Source organism: Aquarana catesbeiana, linkage group LG11 (genome assembly GCF_042186555.1).
Source record: "Aquarana catesbeiana isolate 2022-GZ linkage group LG11, ASM4218655v1, whole genome shotgun sequence".
NCBI classification, from domain to species: domain Eukaryota; kingdom Metazoa; phylum Chordata; class Amphibia; order Anura; family Ranidae; genus Aquarana; species Aquarana catesbeiana.
The window spans coordinates 112,567,057-112,581,755 of record NC_133334.1 but is presented as its reverse complement, the minus strand read 5'-3'; the positions used below and the strand labels follow the sequence as shown (position 1 = coordinate 112,581,755).

The 14,699-nt window shown below is 41.3% G+C and overlaps 1 protein-coding gene across 2 annotated transcripts in view; it reads right to left on the bottom strand.

Moving 5' to 3' along the window:
• Positions 1–1,893: 1,893 nt before the first annotated feature.
• Positions 1,894–14,699, bottom strand: part of SLC25A45 (solute carrier family 25 member 45) — a 74,333-nt gene continuing 61,527 nt past the window's right edge. Inside the window, exons 4-5 of one of the 2 annotated variants that reach the window (XM_073604898.1) lie at positions 7,210–7,477; positions 1,894–2,865 (exon numbers count right to left, since the gene is read on the bottom strand). In XM_073604898.1, the coding sequence (XP_073460999.1) occupies positions 2,600–2,865; positions 7,210–7,477 (534 nt within the window). In that variant the 3' untranslated portion in view covers positions 1,894–2,599. The remainder of the gene's footprint in view (positions 2,866–7,209; positions 7,478–14,699) is intronic. The other variant, XM_073604897.1, reaches the window with a different exon arrangement.

Sequence of the window (14,699 nt, the reverse complement as noted above, 5' to 3'; positions counted from 1 at the left end):
GGCTTCCATCTAGTCACCTTAAAATGCATGTGTAGACACCTTAAAAAAAAAAAAGGAGGGGGTGTTTCAACCCTACCCCTCAATGTGCATTTCTTCAAAATACCAGAATCTTTTATCAATTGCACCATTTATCCCCCCAAAAAATAAAAAATAACAACCAATCCAACAATCGCCCATCCACCAAATTACATCAACTAAATTGCATTAATCACTATTCAAAGTTCAACTCTATAATGTGTCGTAATTATCACGATACTGTACATTTAGGAAAGAATCTCTTCCTTCATATATGCAAAACGCATACAGATATCCCGTGGCTTTTTCACATAGCTTGTTACATTTGACTCCATATTTGGCCCTTTTTCTAGGAATTTATTGTTTTATTCTTAGCTGGCCTGTAAAGTGTGCCAAGGACTCATCCACACATATATTTTGATCAGGGACATAAAGTTCAGCGAATCTTTGGGATTTTTTTTTTTATACGTGGGTGAATTTTATATAATTTGTCATAGTTGGGATGATCCCGGGAAGGGCACTGGGTGTTGTCACTGAAGCAAAGAAAACGCATGATAATCTCATAGCGGGACCTGGGCATTACTGAAGAATTGCTGAAGAATAAATGGGCATGTGGTGGATGAGGTGGGTGGACCAGTAGGCAGGTCCTTCATTTTTTTTGTAAGCCCCATATTAAGGTGAAAGGGAGAATGCTTGTTGATCCCTAGTTGGAAGGCAGCCATGTTGGGTTGGCAAGAGCATCTGGGAGGTACAGTATGTAGTGGACCTGACTCTTGGGGGACATGACACTCCAGTGCTGGTATTTGGGGGATTTGACACTTCATTGCTGGTACTTGGGGTGATACTCCAGTGCTGGTACTGGGCCTGGGCATTTCATTCTGGGGTTTACCGCTGGCGGCTGCTTGGTTTTCAGAGCACTGTATCCTTTAAAAAGGACCCCTTCTTCCCATGATTCGGTCGCCGATCCACTGCTTTCGATCAGTTCAAACTCTGCATTGGAATCTGACTGTGAGAACTCCCCACTGCTGTCATCAGTCATGCAACCACAGGTGCACAGCTGACAATCACTGATGTGCGGCAGGTGCACTGCTGACGGTCACTGATGTGCGACAGGTGCACCACCGCTGATGGCCACTGATGGGCGACAGGTACATCTGCTGACCGTCACTGATGGGTGACAGGTGCACTTTATAGGCACTGATGTGGTGACTGATGTGTGACAGGTGCACTGGGGGGGGGGGCCACTGAAACACTGATGGGCACCGATGAGGATAAACACTGCTGATGGGGCGATGTGACCGGTTCTCTGTATTTTTTGTGCTTGTGCAGTACACTGACAGACACAGATCAGTAACTCACTGATCCTGCCTCTTCTCTCCTCACACTGGAAACGGTTTCCAGTTACCGGTCTGTGTTTACATTTGTGATGGGCTGTGAATGGATCACGGCCAAACATGTAGTAAACAGTCGCGGTCATTGGCTGTTTACCAATGTCGGTGACAAGCTGTGTCTTAGGGACACGCCGACACCAACATCTCCACGCTGCGCGCTCCCGATTACGCGCATGTGCCGTCTGAATGGGCCGACGTCATATGACGTCGGCCCAGAACAAGAGCCGCCCTGCTTCGCCGTCATTTTACTATACGGCGGGCGGGAGGCAGTTAAATAGGTGGGTTTAGTTTTAGCTTAAATTTCTCTCGTACTAAAAAGATTTATGTGCATGTTAGCAGTTATATCATTAAATCACAGTGATTTTAGCGTGCTGTAAAAGACACAGAACTGCCAAGAAGTAAAAAAAAAAAAAAAAAAAAACAGCAAAGCGATTTTATTACTCTTGTTGTAGTATAGAAAAAAAACAAAATGTAGAGCCTCCCATGTGTGCTTCCCTTTTTCCTACCCCTCCTACTTTTCCTATACCTGTATTCCTTTCCTTTCTTTTTTTGCCATTTATTTTATTTTATGAACTTTGCTAGTGAGATTTAGATGTACAGCACATTATCAAAAACTTCTAATAAAAACCTTATGGGAAAAAACATTTTAGGCCCATGTTGGATGGGCAGTTCTGATACTGGCAACACATCACCCGCTTCAAAATCATGTCAGGTAACTCTTTTTCCTTACTGGCATGGAGCACTGCAGAATTACACCTGCTAGCAAAGGAACAGAGACAGAGTAAGCATCTTGGGACAGGCTTCCTAGAAAAAAGGTAGGCAGTTTTTTAGCAATCTTGTTGCTGGCAAATTGTCAATAGTGACTAGATTGCTTGCCTGACATGACCTTTACACTGCCATAGTTGAATAGCTTCAAAAACAATCATTTGGATGCAGCATCTAACATGACCTAGACCTGGGAGATGAACTTTATTCTCATTAGACTAAACTTGACTAGACTTTGATAAAAGGTGTCTTATATAGCAAATAACGTGTAGATAACCATTATAAAAAATGCTTAATTTCTTATTATTCATAGTGACATTATTAGGTTATATATATATTTTTTTAATGGCTGAAAAAAATAATGTTAATACCCATCCATTAAAGTACAGACCTGCGTATACTATATTTCAGGATATAGTCATCATTTATCATAAGATATGAAGAAGTTTTTCAAAACTCAGAAAAGTCACTGCATTGACAGGAAAGCCTCTCAAGCTATTAACTGTGAGACCTTTCAACAGGACACGAAGCCCTTCCTGTTTAATACTTTGATAAATGCAGTCATATAGTCCCCGATACTGTACTTTATACATGCCATCCATCTGTAAGCGTGACTTTATAACATCCATTGGGTTTGCAGCTGCCCACCCGACAGTTCCTGCACAACCACCAGCAAAAAGCATTGTCCATGTACCTGAAGAGACAAAACAAAAAAGTGTGTCTTTTCTTCCAGCGTGTATTATGAACCTGCCATGAAAAACAGGCTCTGGTTAACTATGCTGCTACAAATGTCTGTACTTTTATTTTAATACAATTAGACAATAGTTTCCTAAACTATATATCTTAATTGTACAGTACAGGACACAAGACATGTATTCAATGAGTTATATGCAGCTACCTACACATGAATGATTGGGTACTGGGAAAACGTTTGCTACGGCCGCCTAAAGAGCGTACCTATACAACCCTGCCAACTCAGTGAGGCTCCAGTTTTTTGAGAATGTCTTTAGGTAATGGACCTGTTCTCAAGAGAATTATTTTTCCTTTTAAACCATAGATTTTTTTTTTTTCCCCTGAAACTTTATCATCAATTGTTAATTGCCTTGCGCTACCAAGCAGTTCCCAGATTGGTTACTGTGTGGGGCTAGCCTGTAAAGTTTGCATTGAATCCTGCATTAGGAACTCACCTTGGCATGAAGTGCAATATGTGGAATTAGCTGCAGTGTATCGTGGTCCTATAGTTCCCAGACTCTGAAGATCCCTTCGGGTTATGCCCAACCAACAGGTATAAGTCTGGAATAGACCAAATAACACTATCTTCAAGGCATAACGCACTACGCAGTTTAATGGGCAGAGCATTCACTTTATTGTGGTATCCCCTGCTATTTTGTTTCTAATGCTCCTCAGCATGAGCACTTTTAAATTTGGTGTTTTTACTCCCCCCCTATCTGGACTTAGTAGTATAAGAAGAAGTATAAGAAGTATACGCTGTGTCACGCTTTCCAGATGATGGTTTCCACCAGCCTGATCCACCAAGAACACATTCAGTATGTTAATGCATTCTCATGGCCACACAGCCACAGTCAGCTCCTGGGTTATAGCTACTCCTTCTCTGGACATGCAAAACCCCATCCTTTTTATACTCCTGAACTGGGAATACCCCATTATACGCACTTCCTTCTCTGAGCTGGCCGCTCAGCTGTCGGCTAATTGCCAGATCTTATCTCTCCACAGTTATTCAGCTGTTGATGATATCCTGCTCATCACTCCTGCCTACTTAAGCTGTTCAGCCCAGTGGATCTCTGCCTTCGCCTTGGTCAACATCACAGAAACTACTGCGATCCTGATTGCTTTGCTGACATCCCTTCTGGCTCCAGATCCTGCTTGTTGTTCCACTAAATCGATTCCTGACTTCTGGCTTGGCTGACTATCCGTTCCTGTTACTGAACTTTGGCTATGATTTGACTAGGTTTTTACTTTTATTATTAAACAATAATTTTATTTACTTTTATTATTAAACAACAATACCGTTGTTATGGAAGTAGCTAGCTGCCATAACCCCGGTATCCTCTTCTTCAGTGGGCGGTCGGCTTTCAGATAAAAGTGGTATCGGTGGCGGATTCGCCACAAGATCACTTATCAGGGGTGAGAGAGGGGCCCCCCTCCTGCCGTGCTCCGGTCATCTCCGCCGCTTGCCGAAGCCGTCGGTAGAGGCGGAGAAGATCGGGTCCTTTCCCCTCAACAGCCTGGAGCCAAGTGAGGGCTCCATAGCATTGGGGGGAGGAAGCAACGTCACTTCCCCCCCAATGGTCTTAAAGGTTTAATTCTTTTCTTTTTTTTTTTTTTTTTATTTAATTTTTTTTTTTATTATTATGATTGCATTTTAGTGTAAATATGAGATATGAGGTCTTTTTGACCCCAGATCTCACATTTAGGAGGTCCTGTCAGGCTTTTATTTTTTTACAAGGGATGTTTACATTCCTTGTAATAGGAATAAAAGTGACCCAATTTATTTATTTTTTTTTTAAAGACAGTGTAAAAATAATCAAACCACACGTGAGGTATCGCCACGATCGTTAGAGCGAGAGCAATAATTCTAACACTAGACCTCCTCTGTAACTGTAAAATTTGTAAACGCTGCCTATGGAGATTTTTGAGGGTCAAAGTTTGTCGCCATTCCACGAGCAGGCGCAATTTTGAAGCGTGACATTATCTTTCACAATATAAAAAGGGCTCACTTTACTGTGGTCTTATTTTTAAATTTAAAAAAGTGTATTTTTTCCAAATTGCGCTTGTGAGACCGCTGCGCAAATACAGTGTGACAAAGTATTTCAACAACGGCCATTTTATTCTGTAAGGTGTCCGAATAAAAACAAATAGAACCTTTTGGGGTTCTTAGTAATTTTCTAGCAAAAAAACTGATTTTAACTTGTAAACACCAAATCTCAAAATAAGGCTCTGTCCTCAAGTAATTAAAAACTGCACCAAAAACGCAGCTTCTTATTGAATGGAAATTGCAGCAAAGCCGCTGTAAAATCGCACAGTGATTTAGCATTTTTGAGTCACATGTCCATTTTTCACAGGTGCAGACAACCCAAAAACGCACTAGAAATGTATCTGAAACACAGCAAAAATCGCATTAAAAACGCATACGCATTTTTACAATGATTTTTCTATAGAGCAGCGTGAAAGTACCCTAGAGGTATGGAGGACACTATTAAGGAAAATGATTTTGTAGAGAAGGCAGGAGGCAGTGGAGAATTGTACTTGCCTTGCATTTTATGAGGTATAAGCTAAGGCTATGGAAGTGACTTTGGAGATACCCTTTGGAATTTGCCTAAGCCCTTTTGACTTGAAGAAGTTCTGTTGTATAGCACATACTCCTAACTACACAGCATACATTCACTTCAGAAAGTGTGTGTGTGTGTGTATGTATGTATGTATATGTATATGTGTGTATATATATATATATATATATATATATATATATATATATCTATATCTATATACGCACACGGTACTGTGAAAAAGTTTTAGGTAGGTGTGAAGAAATGCTGTAAAGTATGAATGCTTTCAAAAATATATATTTTAATTGTTTATTTGTATCAATTTACAAAATGCAATACAAAAGCTGAAATCTAAATCAAATCAATGTTTGGTGTGACTACCTTTGGCTTCAAACCAGCATCAATTCTTCTAGGTACACACACTGCTTGTGCACATGGTTTTGATGGACTGAGGCAGGTAGGTTGTCATAAACATATTGAAGAACTAACCACAGATCTTCTGTGGATGTAGGCTGCCTCAAATCCTCCTGTTTTTTCTTGAAAGATTTAAGGAAGCCTACATCAACAGAAGAATTGTGGTTAGGTCTTCAAGATATTTGGAACAAACTACCTGCTGAGTTCCTTCAAAAAATGTGTGCAAGTGTACCTAGAAGAATTAATGCTGCTTTAAAGGCAAGGGGTGGTCATACTAAACACTGTATTGATTTGATTTGGATTTCTCTTCTGTTCATTTGCTTTCCATTTTGTTAATAGATAAAAAATAAATTATTACCACTTCTATTTGTGAAAGCATTCTTAATTTAAAGCATTTTCCACACCTGCCTAAAACTTTTGCACAGTAGTGTATATCACTCATTTACAGAATGCTTTTTTCGGGTTTGTGACTCAAAAGGTTTTGAAGCCTAACAGACAGGCTTTTTCAAAAGAGGGCCAGCAATGGCATTCCTCATTTTTAAAAGCTGTGAACAATAAACATAGCCCTAGGGATTACACATTTGTTGCCAACTCAACTAACAAGGCACATGGCAGTTTGAAAAAAAAATAGGCAAACATAATACAGTGAAGACACAGACATCTAACCATACGTTATACAACGCATGCTTAAAGCGATTCTGTCACTAATAACATTTTTTTTTAAAAAGTGTAAATTAAAGCAGCCTGTAAACATGTACTAATAATAATTTTCAGACTATTCATCTGTGAATGGAAACGCTGCTGTCTTGCAAAGCTACGCCTGACAGTAGAATCTTCAGCATCCAACACTTCTGGGTGTGTAGGATGAATGTCTAACACTGGAGATGCAGCGCTGTTTGTGATGCAGAGCTGACAGGCAAAACCACAGCATGTAGTGTGAAGACACAGGCATCCAACACAACAGAAAGCGGGTGCTATTCCACAAGAGAGTAATGTTTCCATTTACTGGCAGTGGGACTGGTTACTTTTGTACAATTAAAAGGCATCCTTTATTTATTATTTATTTTCTTTTTAACCAGTGTCACTTCAAGGTGTAAACCCTTTTGACACCACTGAGGTCAGCCTAAAAGGCCTCTACATATTGTTGCTATGTGTTATGAACGAGGGTTATTCAAAGACATTCCTTGTACAGGAATGATGTGAGGATTCTTTGTCTTCCTTGGCAATAACATACTTATGGCCAGCTTGTTTGCATTATCATATCAGACCTACAATACACATTGGTGAATTGACCTACATTATGACTCTTCTTGGTGATTAAAAACATTAATGCTTACTTGGCATTTCTCCATTGCTTGTCATCCATTTGCAGAGTACTTCATAAGTTAAGAAATAGATACCAACAGTAGGTACATCCCGCAGAACCAATGCAGTAGACCCTCTGTAGAGACCAGTAATGCCCTCCTCTCTGAATATGCTTCTAGCACAGTGTATTGGGCCATAGTATTTTGCCTGAATGTTGCCTTCTGTTTTATGGCTCTTCAATGAATCAGTCTGGTTCTGCAACCTTATTTTTATCAACTCAACTGGCGCTGTAAAGTAGACCTAGATATGAAAGAGTCAAAACACCTGTTTAGTCATTACCTGATTTGCCACAATAATATAACTTTTGCAGAAAAAAATCTACCGTATCGGAGAAATTGCTTAGTTGTGTTACTGTACAATATAAGTTTTTCTCTCCTAAAAGTGTATGCCTCAGTCAATTTGAGAAGTGTTCCTAGCTTTTGATCTTGAGAACTTGGTTTTTGTCTAACATCTCTGTACTAAACATGCAGTCTATCTGTGACAGACCCAACCAGGACGGGCTTTTGGAGAGGACTTTTTGAGAGCCACTGATTATGGCCCATGGAGAGAGCAGATCATTCTCCAATGATGGAGAACAACGTAATGAATGCTGAGAGCAAAGCTTGGATTAATTCTCCGAATAAGTACAATAAAGCTTCCCTTCCGGAATGGATGGAAAGGTGTAATATTAATCTTGTACAGGTTATTGGTCAGAGGGAATATGGTGACCCTCCTGCAGACTGAGTTGGATAAACCCTCTACTTGGGACAGTAATACTTATCAACAATATCCCTCAAGGAAAAAAAATGTGAAGATAAATTATTTCCATCCTTTCAGACTACTGGAACATTGTATGAGTTTGCTTCATAGTTTGTTGTAGACTTTTGCGGGGCAGTCTGAGGTGGGGTGGGATCACTGTTTTTTATGCATGTCTCTATCATTGTGTGCCTCCTAGGTGTGAATTCCCATTGTTAATTGAGTAATTGAGTCAGTATTGTTTTTGTCTGTTGGCTACTTTGGCTAACTTTTGGAGGTTCCTATGTGATGTGATTAGCCTTGTGTCAACTCTACCTCTACCTTTGCTCGCAGACTGCAAAATAAGAATTCTCTCTCGAGAATCAAGAACACACTGGGTAGACAGACTGTGTCATTGTCGCTGTTTTTAATTGAAAGTTTCATGGAATGCCAAGTCAGCCAATACAGTGTTAATAACTATTGCTAACTCACACCCACCCCTGAGGAAGGAGGCTAACTTCGAAACGCGTCAGTGCAAGAGTATTGTTTTTTTACACTGTATATATACAAATGTAAAACTGCTAGATTCGCATTCCCATAATAGACGTTACACTATTGTCATATTTTTTAGTATTTTTCTATTTAATAAACTTTATTTGTACTTTATATACTCTTCTACGCCTTTTTATACGTGCCTAAAAAGTCCACCAATAGGGGAACCCTTTCTTTTTGTATATTTTATATTTTGGATGTGGCACAACTTTACAGTCAGCTGCCGATCTACACTATCTGACAGAGTAATGTAGGGAGACATATCACTAGGGATGAGCTTGATGTTCGGGTCGAACATAAGTTCGACCCAAACATCGGGTCTTTCGCCTGTTCACAGAACAGCAAACATTACTGGGCGTTCGCGGAATGCCCCATAATGCACTGCGAGATCAAAGTGCATTGCTGTATGATGAATGGCCAAAGAATGCACCTGACCTGCATGTTTTGGCGAATCACAGCGCGCTCTGCTGAGAGCCATAATTGGCCGAAGGCAGGGTGCCTTTGGCCAATCATGGCTCAGGGGGACTAAGTCCACACCCCACACTATATAAGGCTACTTACACGGCGGCCGTGTGTAGTGTTGTTGGCATGGACAGAGAGATAACTTGAGTTAGATTAAGCAGGCAGGTTATTCAGTTAATGGCAGTATATTTGATATACAGTGGGGATGGAAAGTATTCAGACCCCCTTAAATTTTTCACTCTTTGTTATATTGCAGCCATTTGCTAAAATCATTTAAGATCATTTTTTTTCCTCATTAATGTATACACAGCACCCCATATTGACAGAAAAACACAGAATTGTTGACATTTTTGCAGATTTATTAAAAAAGAAAACCTGAAATATCACATGGTCCTAAGTATTCAGACCCTTTGCTGTGACACTCATATATTTAACTTGGGTGCTGTCCATTTCTTCTGATCATCCTTGAGATGGTTCTACACCTTCATTTGAGTCCAGCTGTGTTTGATTATACTGATTGGACTTGATTAGGAAAGCCACACACCTGTCTATATAAGACCTTACAGCTCACAGTGCATGTCAGAGCAAATGAGAATCATGAGGTCAAAGGAACTGCCTGAAGAGCTCAGAGACAGAATTGTGGCAAGGCACAGATCTGGCCAAGGCTACAAAAACATTTCTGCTGCACTTAAGGTTCCTAAGAGCACAGTGGCCTCCATAATCCTTAAATGGAAGACGTTTGGAACGACCAGAACCCTTCCTAGAGCTGGCCGTCCGGCCAAACTGAGCTATCGGGGGAGAAGAGCCTTGGTGAGAGAGGTAAAGAAGTACCCAAAGATCACTGTGGCTGAGCTCCAGAAATGCAGTCGGGAGATGGGAGAAAGTTGTAGAAAATCAACCATCACTGCAGCTCTCCACCAGTCAGGGCTTTATGGTAGAGTGGCCCGACGGAAGCCTCTCCTCAGTGCAAGACACATGAAAGCCCGCATGAAGTTTGCTAAAAAACACCTGAAGGACTCCAAGATGGTGAGAAATAAGATTCTCTGGTCTGATGAGACCAAGATAGAACTTTTTGGCCTAATTCTAAGCGGTATGTGTGGAGAAAACCAGGCACTGCTCATCACCTGTCCAATACAGTCCCAACAGTGAAGCATGGTAGTGGCAGCATCATGCTGTGGGGGTGTTTTTCAGCTGCAGGGACAGGACGACTGGTTGCAATCGAGGGAAAGATGAATGCTGCCAAGTACAGGGATATCCTGGACGAAAACCTTCTCCAGAGTGCTCAGGACCTCAGACTGGGCCAGAAGTTTACCTTCCAACAAGACAATGACCCTAAGCACACAGCTAAAATAACAAAGGAGTGGCTTCACAACAACTCCGTGACTGTTCTTGAATGGCCCAGCCAGAGCCCTGACTTAAACCTATTCTCTGGAGAGACCTAAAAATGGCTGTCCACCAACGTTTACCATCCAACCTGACAGAACTAGAGAGGATCTGCAAGGAGGAATGGCAGAGGATCCCCAAATCCAGGTGTGAAAAACTTGTTGCATCTTTCCCAAAAAGACTCATGGCTATATTAGATCAAAAGGGCGCTTCTACTAAATACTGAGCAAAGGGTCTGAATACTTAGGACCATGTGATATTTCAATTTTTCTTTTTTAATAAATCTGCAAAAATGTCAACAATTCTGTGTTTTTCTGTCAATATGTGTGCTGTATGTACATTAATGAGGAAAAAAAATGAACTTAAATGATTTTAGCAAATGGCTGCAATATAACAAAGAGTGAAAAATTTAAGGGGGTCTGAATACTTTCCGTCCCCACTGTAATATATATTTACACACACACACAGTCTCGTATCTATATATATATACTCTGCATTCTTTGTAGCCTATATCTACAGTGCATTCGGTGGTGTACTATTTCTAATACACTTCAGGTGGTGTACACAATATCTAATACAGTGTGTACAGTTTCTACTACATTTCTGGTGGTGTACACAGTATACAATACAGTGCAGCCATAGTACAGTTTCTAATACAGTGCAGGCAGTGTACATAGTATCTAATACAGTGTGTACAGTTACTACTACTTTTCTGGTGTACACAGTATCTAATACAGTGTGTACAGTTTCTACTACTTTTTTGGTGGTGTACACAGTATCTAATACAGTGTGTACAGTTTCTACTACTTTTCTGGTTGTGTACACAGTATCTAATACACCGTGTACAGTTTCTAATACACTTCAGGCAGTGTACACAGTATCGTCCCCACTGTATATATATTTACACACACACACACAGTCTCGTATCTATATATATATATATATATATATATATATATATATATACACTCTGCATTCTTTGTAGCCTATATCTACAGCGCATTCGGTGGTGTACTATTTCTAATACACTTCAGGCCGTGTACACAATATCTAATACAGTTTGTACAGTTTCTAGTACTTTTCTGGTGGTGTACACAGTATCTAATACAGTGTGTAAAGTTTCCACTACTTTTCTGGTGGTGTACACGGTATCTAATACAGTGTGTACAGTATCTAATACAGTATGTACAGTTTCTACTACACTTCTGGTGGTGTATACAATACAGTGCAGCCATAGTACAGTTTCCAATACAGTGCAGGTGGTGTAAACAGTATCTAATACAGTGTGTACATTTCTACTACTTTTCTGGTGGTGTACACAGTATCTAATACAATGTGTACTATTTCTAATATACTTTAGGTGGTGTACACAGTATCTAATACAGTGTGCACAGTTTCTACTACACTTCTGGTGGTGTCCACAGTGTACAATACAGTGCAGCCGTTGTAGTTTCTAATACAGAGCAGGCGGTGTACACAGTATCTAATACAGTGTGTACAGTTTCTACTACTTTTCTGGTGGTGTACACAGTATCTAATACAGTGTGCACAGTTTCTAATACACTTCAGGTGGTGTACACAGTATCTAATACAGTGTAGTGTGGTGTCCGGAAGGCCACCAAGGAGAGGCAGATGCTCACAGGCCACTAAAAGAGGACAAGCAGCCTCTGTGTCTACAGTCAACAGTGCTGGTTGTGGACATAGTGCATCCTCTGCAGGTGGCCGTGGGGCGTGCTTGTCCTTTTTTCTGCTGCTGGCCGTGTTATTGAGCCACAACATGCAGAAGAGTTGGTGGAGCGGATAACAAAGCCGTCCTCATCCTCCTCATCCTCTGTCACCCAGGCTCAGAGTAGTTTGCCTTTCAATGCAGCTGCCAAAGCGGCCTATTCCACTGGCTCCTTGTTCACAGTCACTCCTTCCGTAGCCCCACCATCATGCACGGAGTCTACAGAATTATTCGACCAGTGTCGGGTACATGCTGCTGGAGCATGCGCAGCGATTTGAAGGCTCCGATGTTGGTTCACAAGTTGAGGAAGGGAGTAATGTGAGCCTAGAGAGAGGGGGTGCCACAGAAGGACAAGAACCTGGCAGTCATTTTCCCCCAGCTGCAGCATACTGCCAAGTTTGCTCCAGTGACGAGGAGGGAGGGGATGATGAGGTCACTGACTGTACTTGGGTACCTGAGAGAAGAGAAGAGGAGGAGAAGGCACAACTCCAACAAGGCAGGATGTCCTCTAGGGGGCAGCTTAAGGACAGCCACCCTATTGCATCACACCGCAGAGCTCTGCAGCTGCAGGGCGCTGCTGACTCCCCGCTGACTTTTAAAAGTTTCTTGGTGTGGGCCTTTTTCGACATGTGTGTAGCAGATCACACTGTTGCTGTTTGCAACCTATGTCTGAATCAGCTCATGAGTGGCCAGAACAGCAGCCGCTTGGGCACCAACTGCTTGAACAGACATAGGACGACCTGCCATGCAGTCCGTTTGCAACAGCACTTGAAAGACCCACATCAAAGAAAAAGGAGGACTTCTCCTTGCTTATCTGGGATCTCCAACCCTACTATACCTCCAGTCCTCTCAAAAACCTGCACTGAGAGGAATGAAGGTATAGCAATAGGTGTCCCAAGTACTTGCAGCCAATCTGCTATCAGTACACCTCCATCTGATTTTAGCAGTCGTTAGAATATTATTCCAAATTCATAATTTGGCACTTATATGTGTTATATTATATTTATGGCAAGCTTGCAAAACATATTTGGTTTTATGATTAGTCATAATAAATAGTATGTGTGAATGACCTTGATCAAATGTTCAGTGGAAAAGATCCTTATCTGAAGCTGAGTTAGTAATAAGTTTCTGGTGTATGAGTATGACATATAAGGTATCTTGGTATAGAATGTCATGGGAAGACAAAAAATAGACACGTATCTATGTAGCTAAGAAATAATACATATTTGTTTATATCCTGGTAAGTTAAGTTTAGTGTAGTCACAGTCATATTAATAAGTATTAGTATATAGTTACGTAATGTGGTTAAAGTTGGTAAAATGTGTTCATATTAGTAAATGTTTGGTTATATGACATTACATGATCAGCACATTACTTCAAGTATAGAGTGTTAAATGTGGGCTTGTCAATCAAACTCTGAGTTAGTATTTCGTTTTGTATAGCATATTGCTGAAGTTAGCAGAAATGAATGTGTGCCATACAGAGTTCTAAGTTTTTGTGAGGTTATGACGTTCACATGTAACATATAAAGCCAACGTTTCCATATTGAAGGTCAGACATACACACACACAGCCACTAGGATAGATGACACTGACATGTTCACAAGACACTTTGATAAGTTGGGACAGCTGAATTCTGCCAGAAGTCTAAGAACGTCATTTCCTTCTTCTTCTTGGGCGACACGAGACAGCATGAACAGAAGGCATCAGCCATGAAGCACACATGCTTTCATAAGCTTATTACAGCTTTATAACTATTTATTCTATTTCATACATTTTTACCCTCACTGAACTGAACTATTATACTTTTTACATTGCATTTATGATGCCAACTGTGTGACAATAAACTCACACTTTGTTTTAAGTCAGTCTGACTATCAATGCTATTCATCCGGAAACACCCTTGAGATACAAGAATATTAGATATTAATAATATTCTTCAGCAAGCAAATTTCCCTACCCCAGTTGTTGAACCACAAAATGAATTTCGGTCCCAGCCATCCACATGCTCAGCGTCTAAATGCTAGCTTGGCCAAATTGCTAGCACTGCAACTGCTGCCTTTTCAGCTGGTAGACTCTGCTCCCTTTCGTGAATTTGTGGATCATGCTGTACCACAATGGCAAGTTCCAAAACGCCATTTCTTTTCACGGAAGGCCATTCCGGCTCTCTACCGGCATGTGGAAGGCGATGTTTTGGCCTCGTTGGACAGGGCGGTCAGCAGTAAGGTTCATATTACCGCTGACTCGTGGTCCAGCAGGCATGGGCAGGGATGTTACCTTTCCTTCACGGCACACTGGGTAACTTTGCTGGCAGCTGGGAAGGATGCAGGACAGGGTTCAGTGTTGTTGGAGCTTGTTCCACCACCACGCCTCCAAAATGCTAGTGGTGATTCTGCCACAGGTCTCTTCTTCTTCCTCTATGGCCGCTTCTGCAGATTTGTCCTCTGAACCAGCAGTGCTCCATAAGCATTCAAGGGGCTACGCAAGCAGTCAGGCTAAAATCTGCCATGCGGTGCTTGAGTTGGTCTGCCTAGGGGACAGGAGCCACACTGGGGCAGAGATTCTGTCAGCTCTGCAGGGGCAGGCTCAGAGGTGGTTGACGCCACGCCAGCTTCAGCCAGGAATG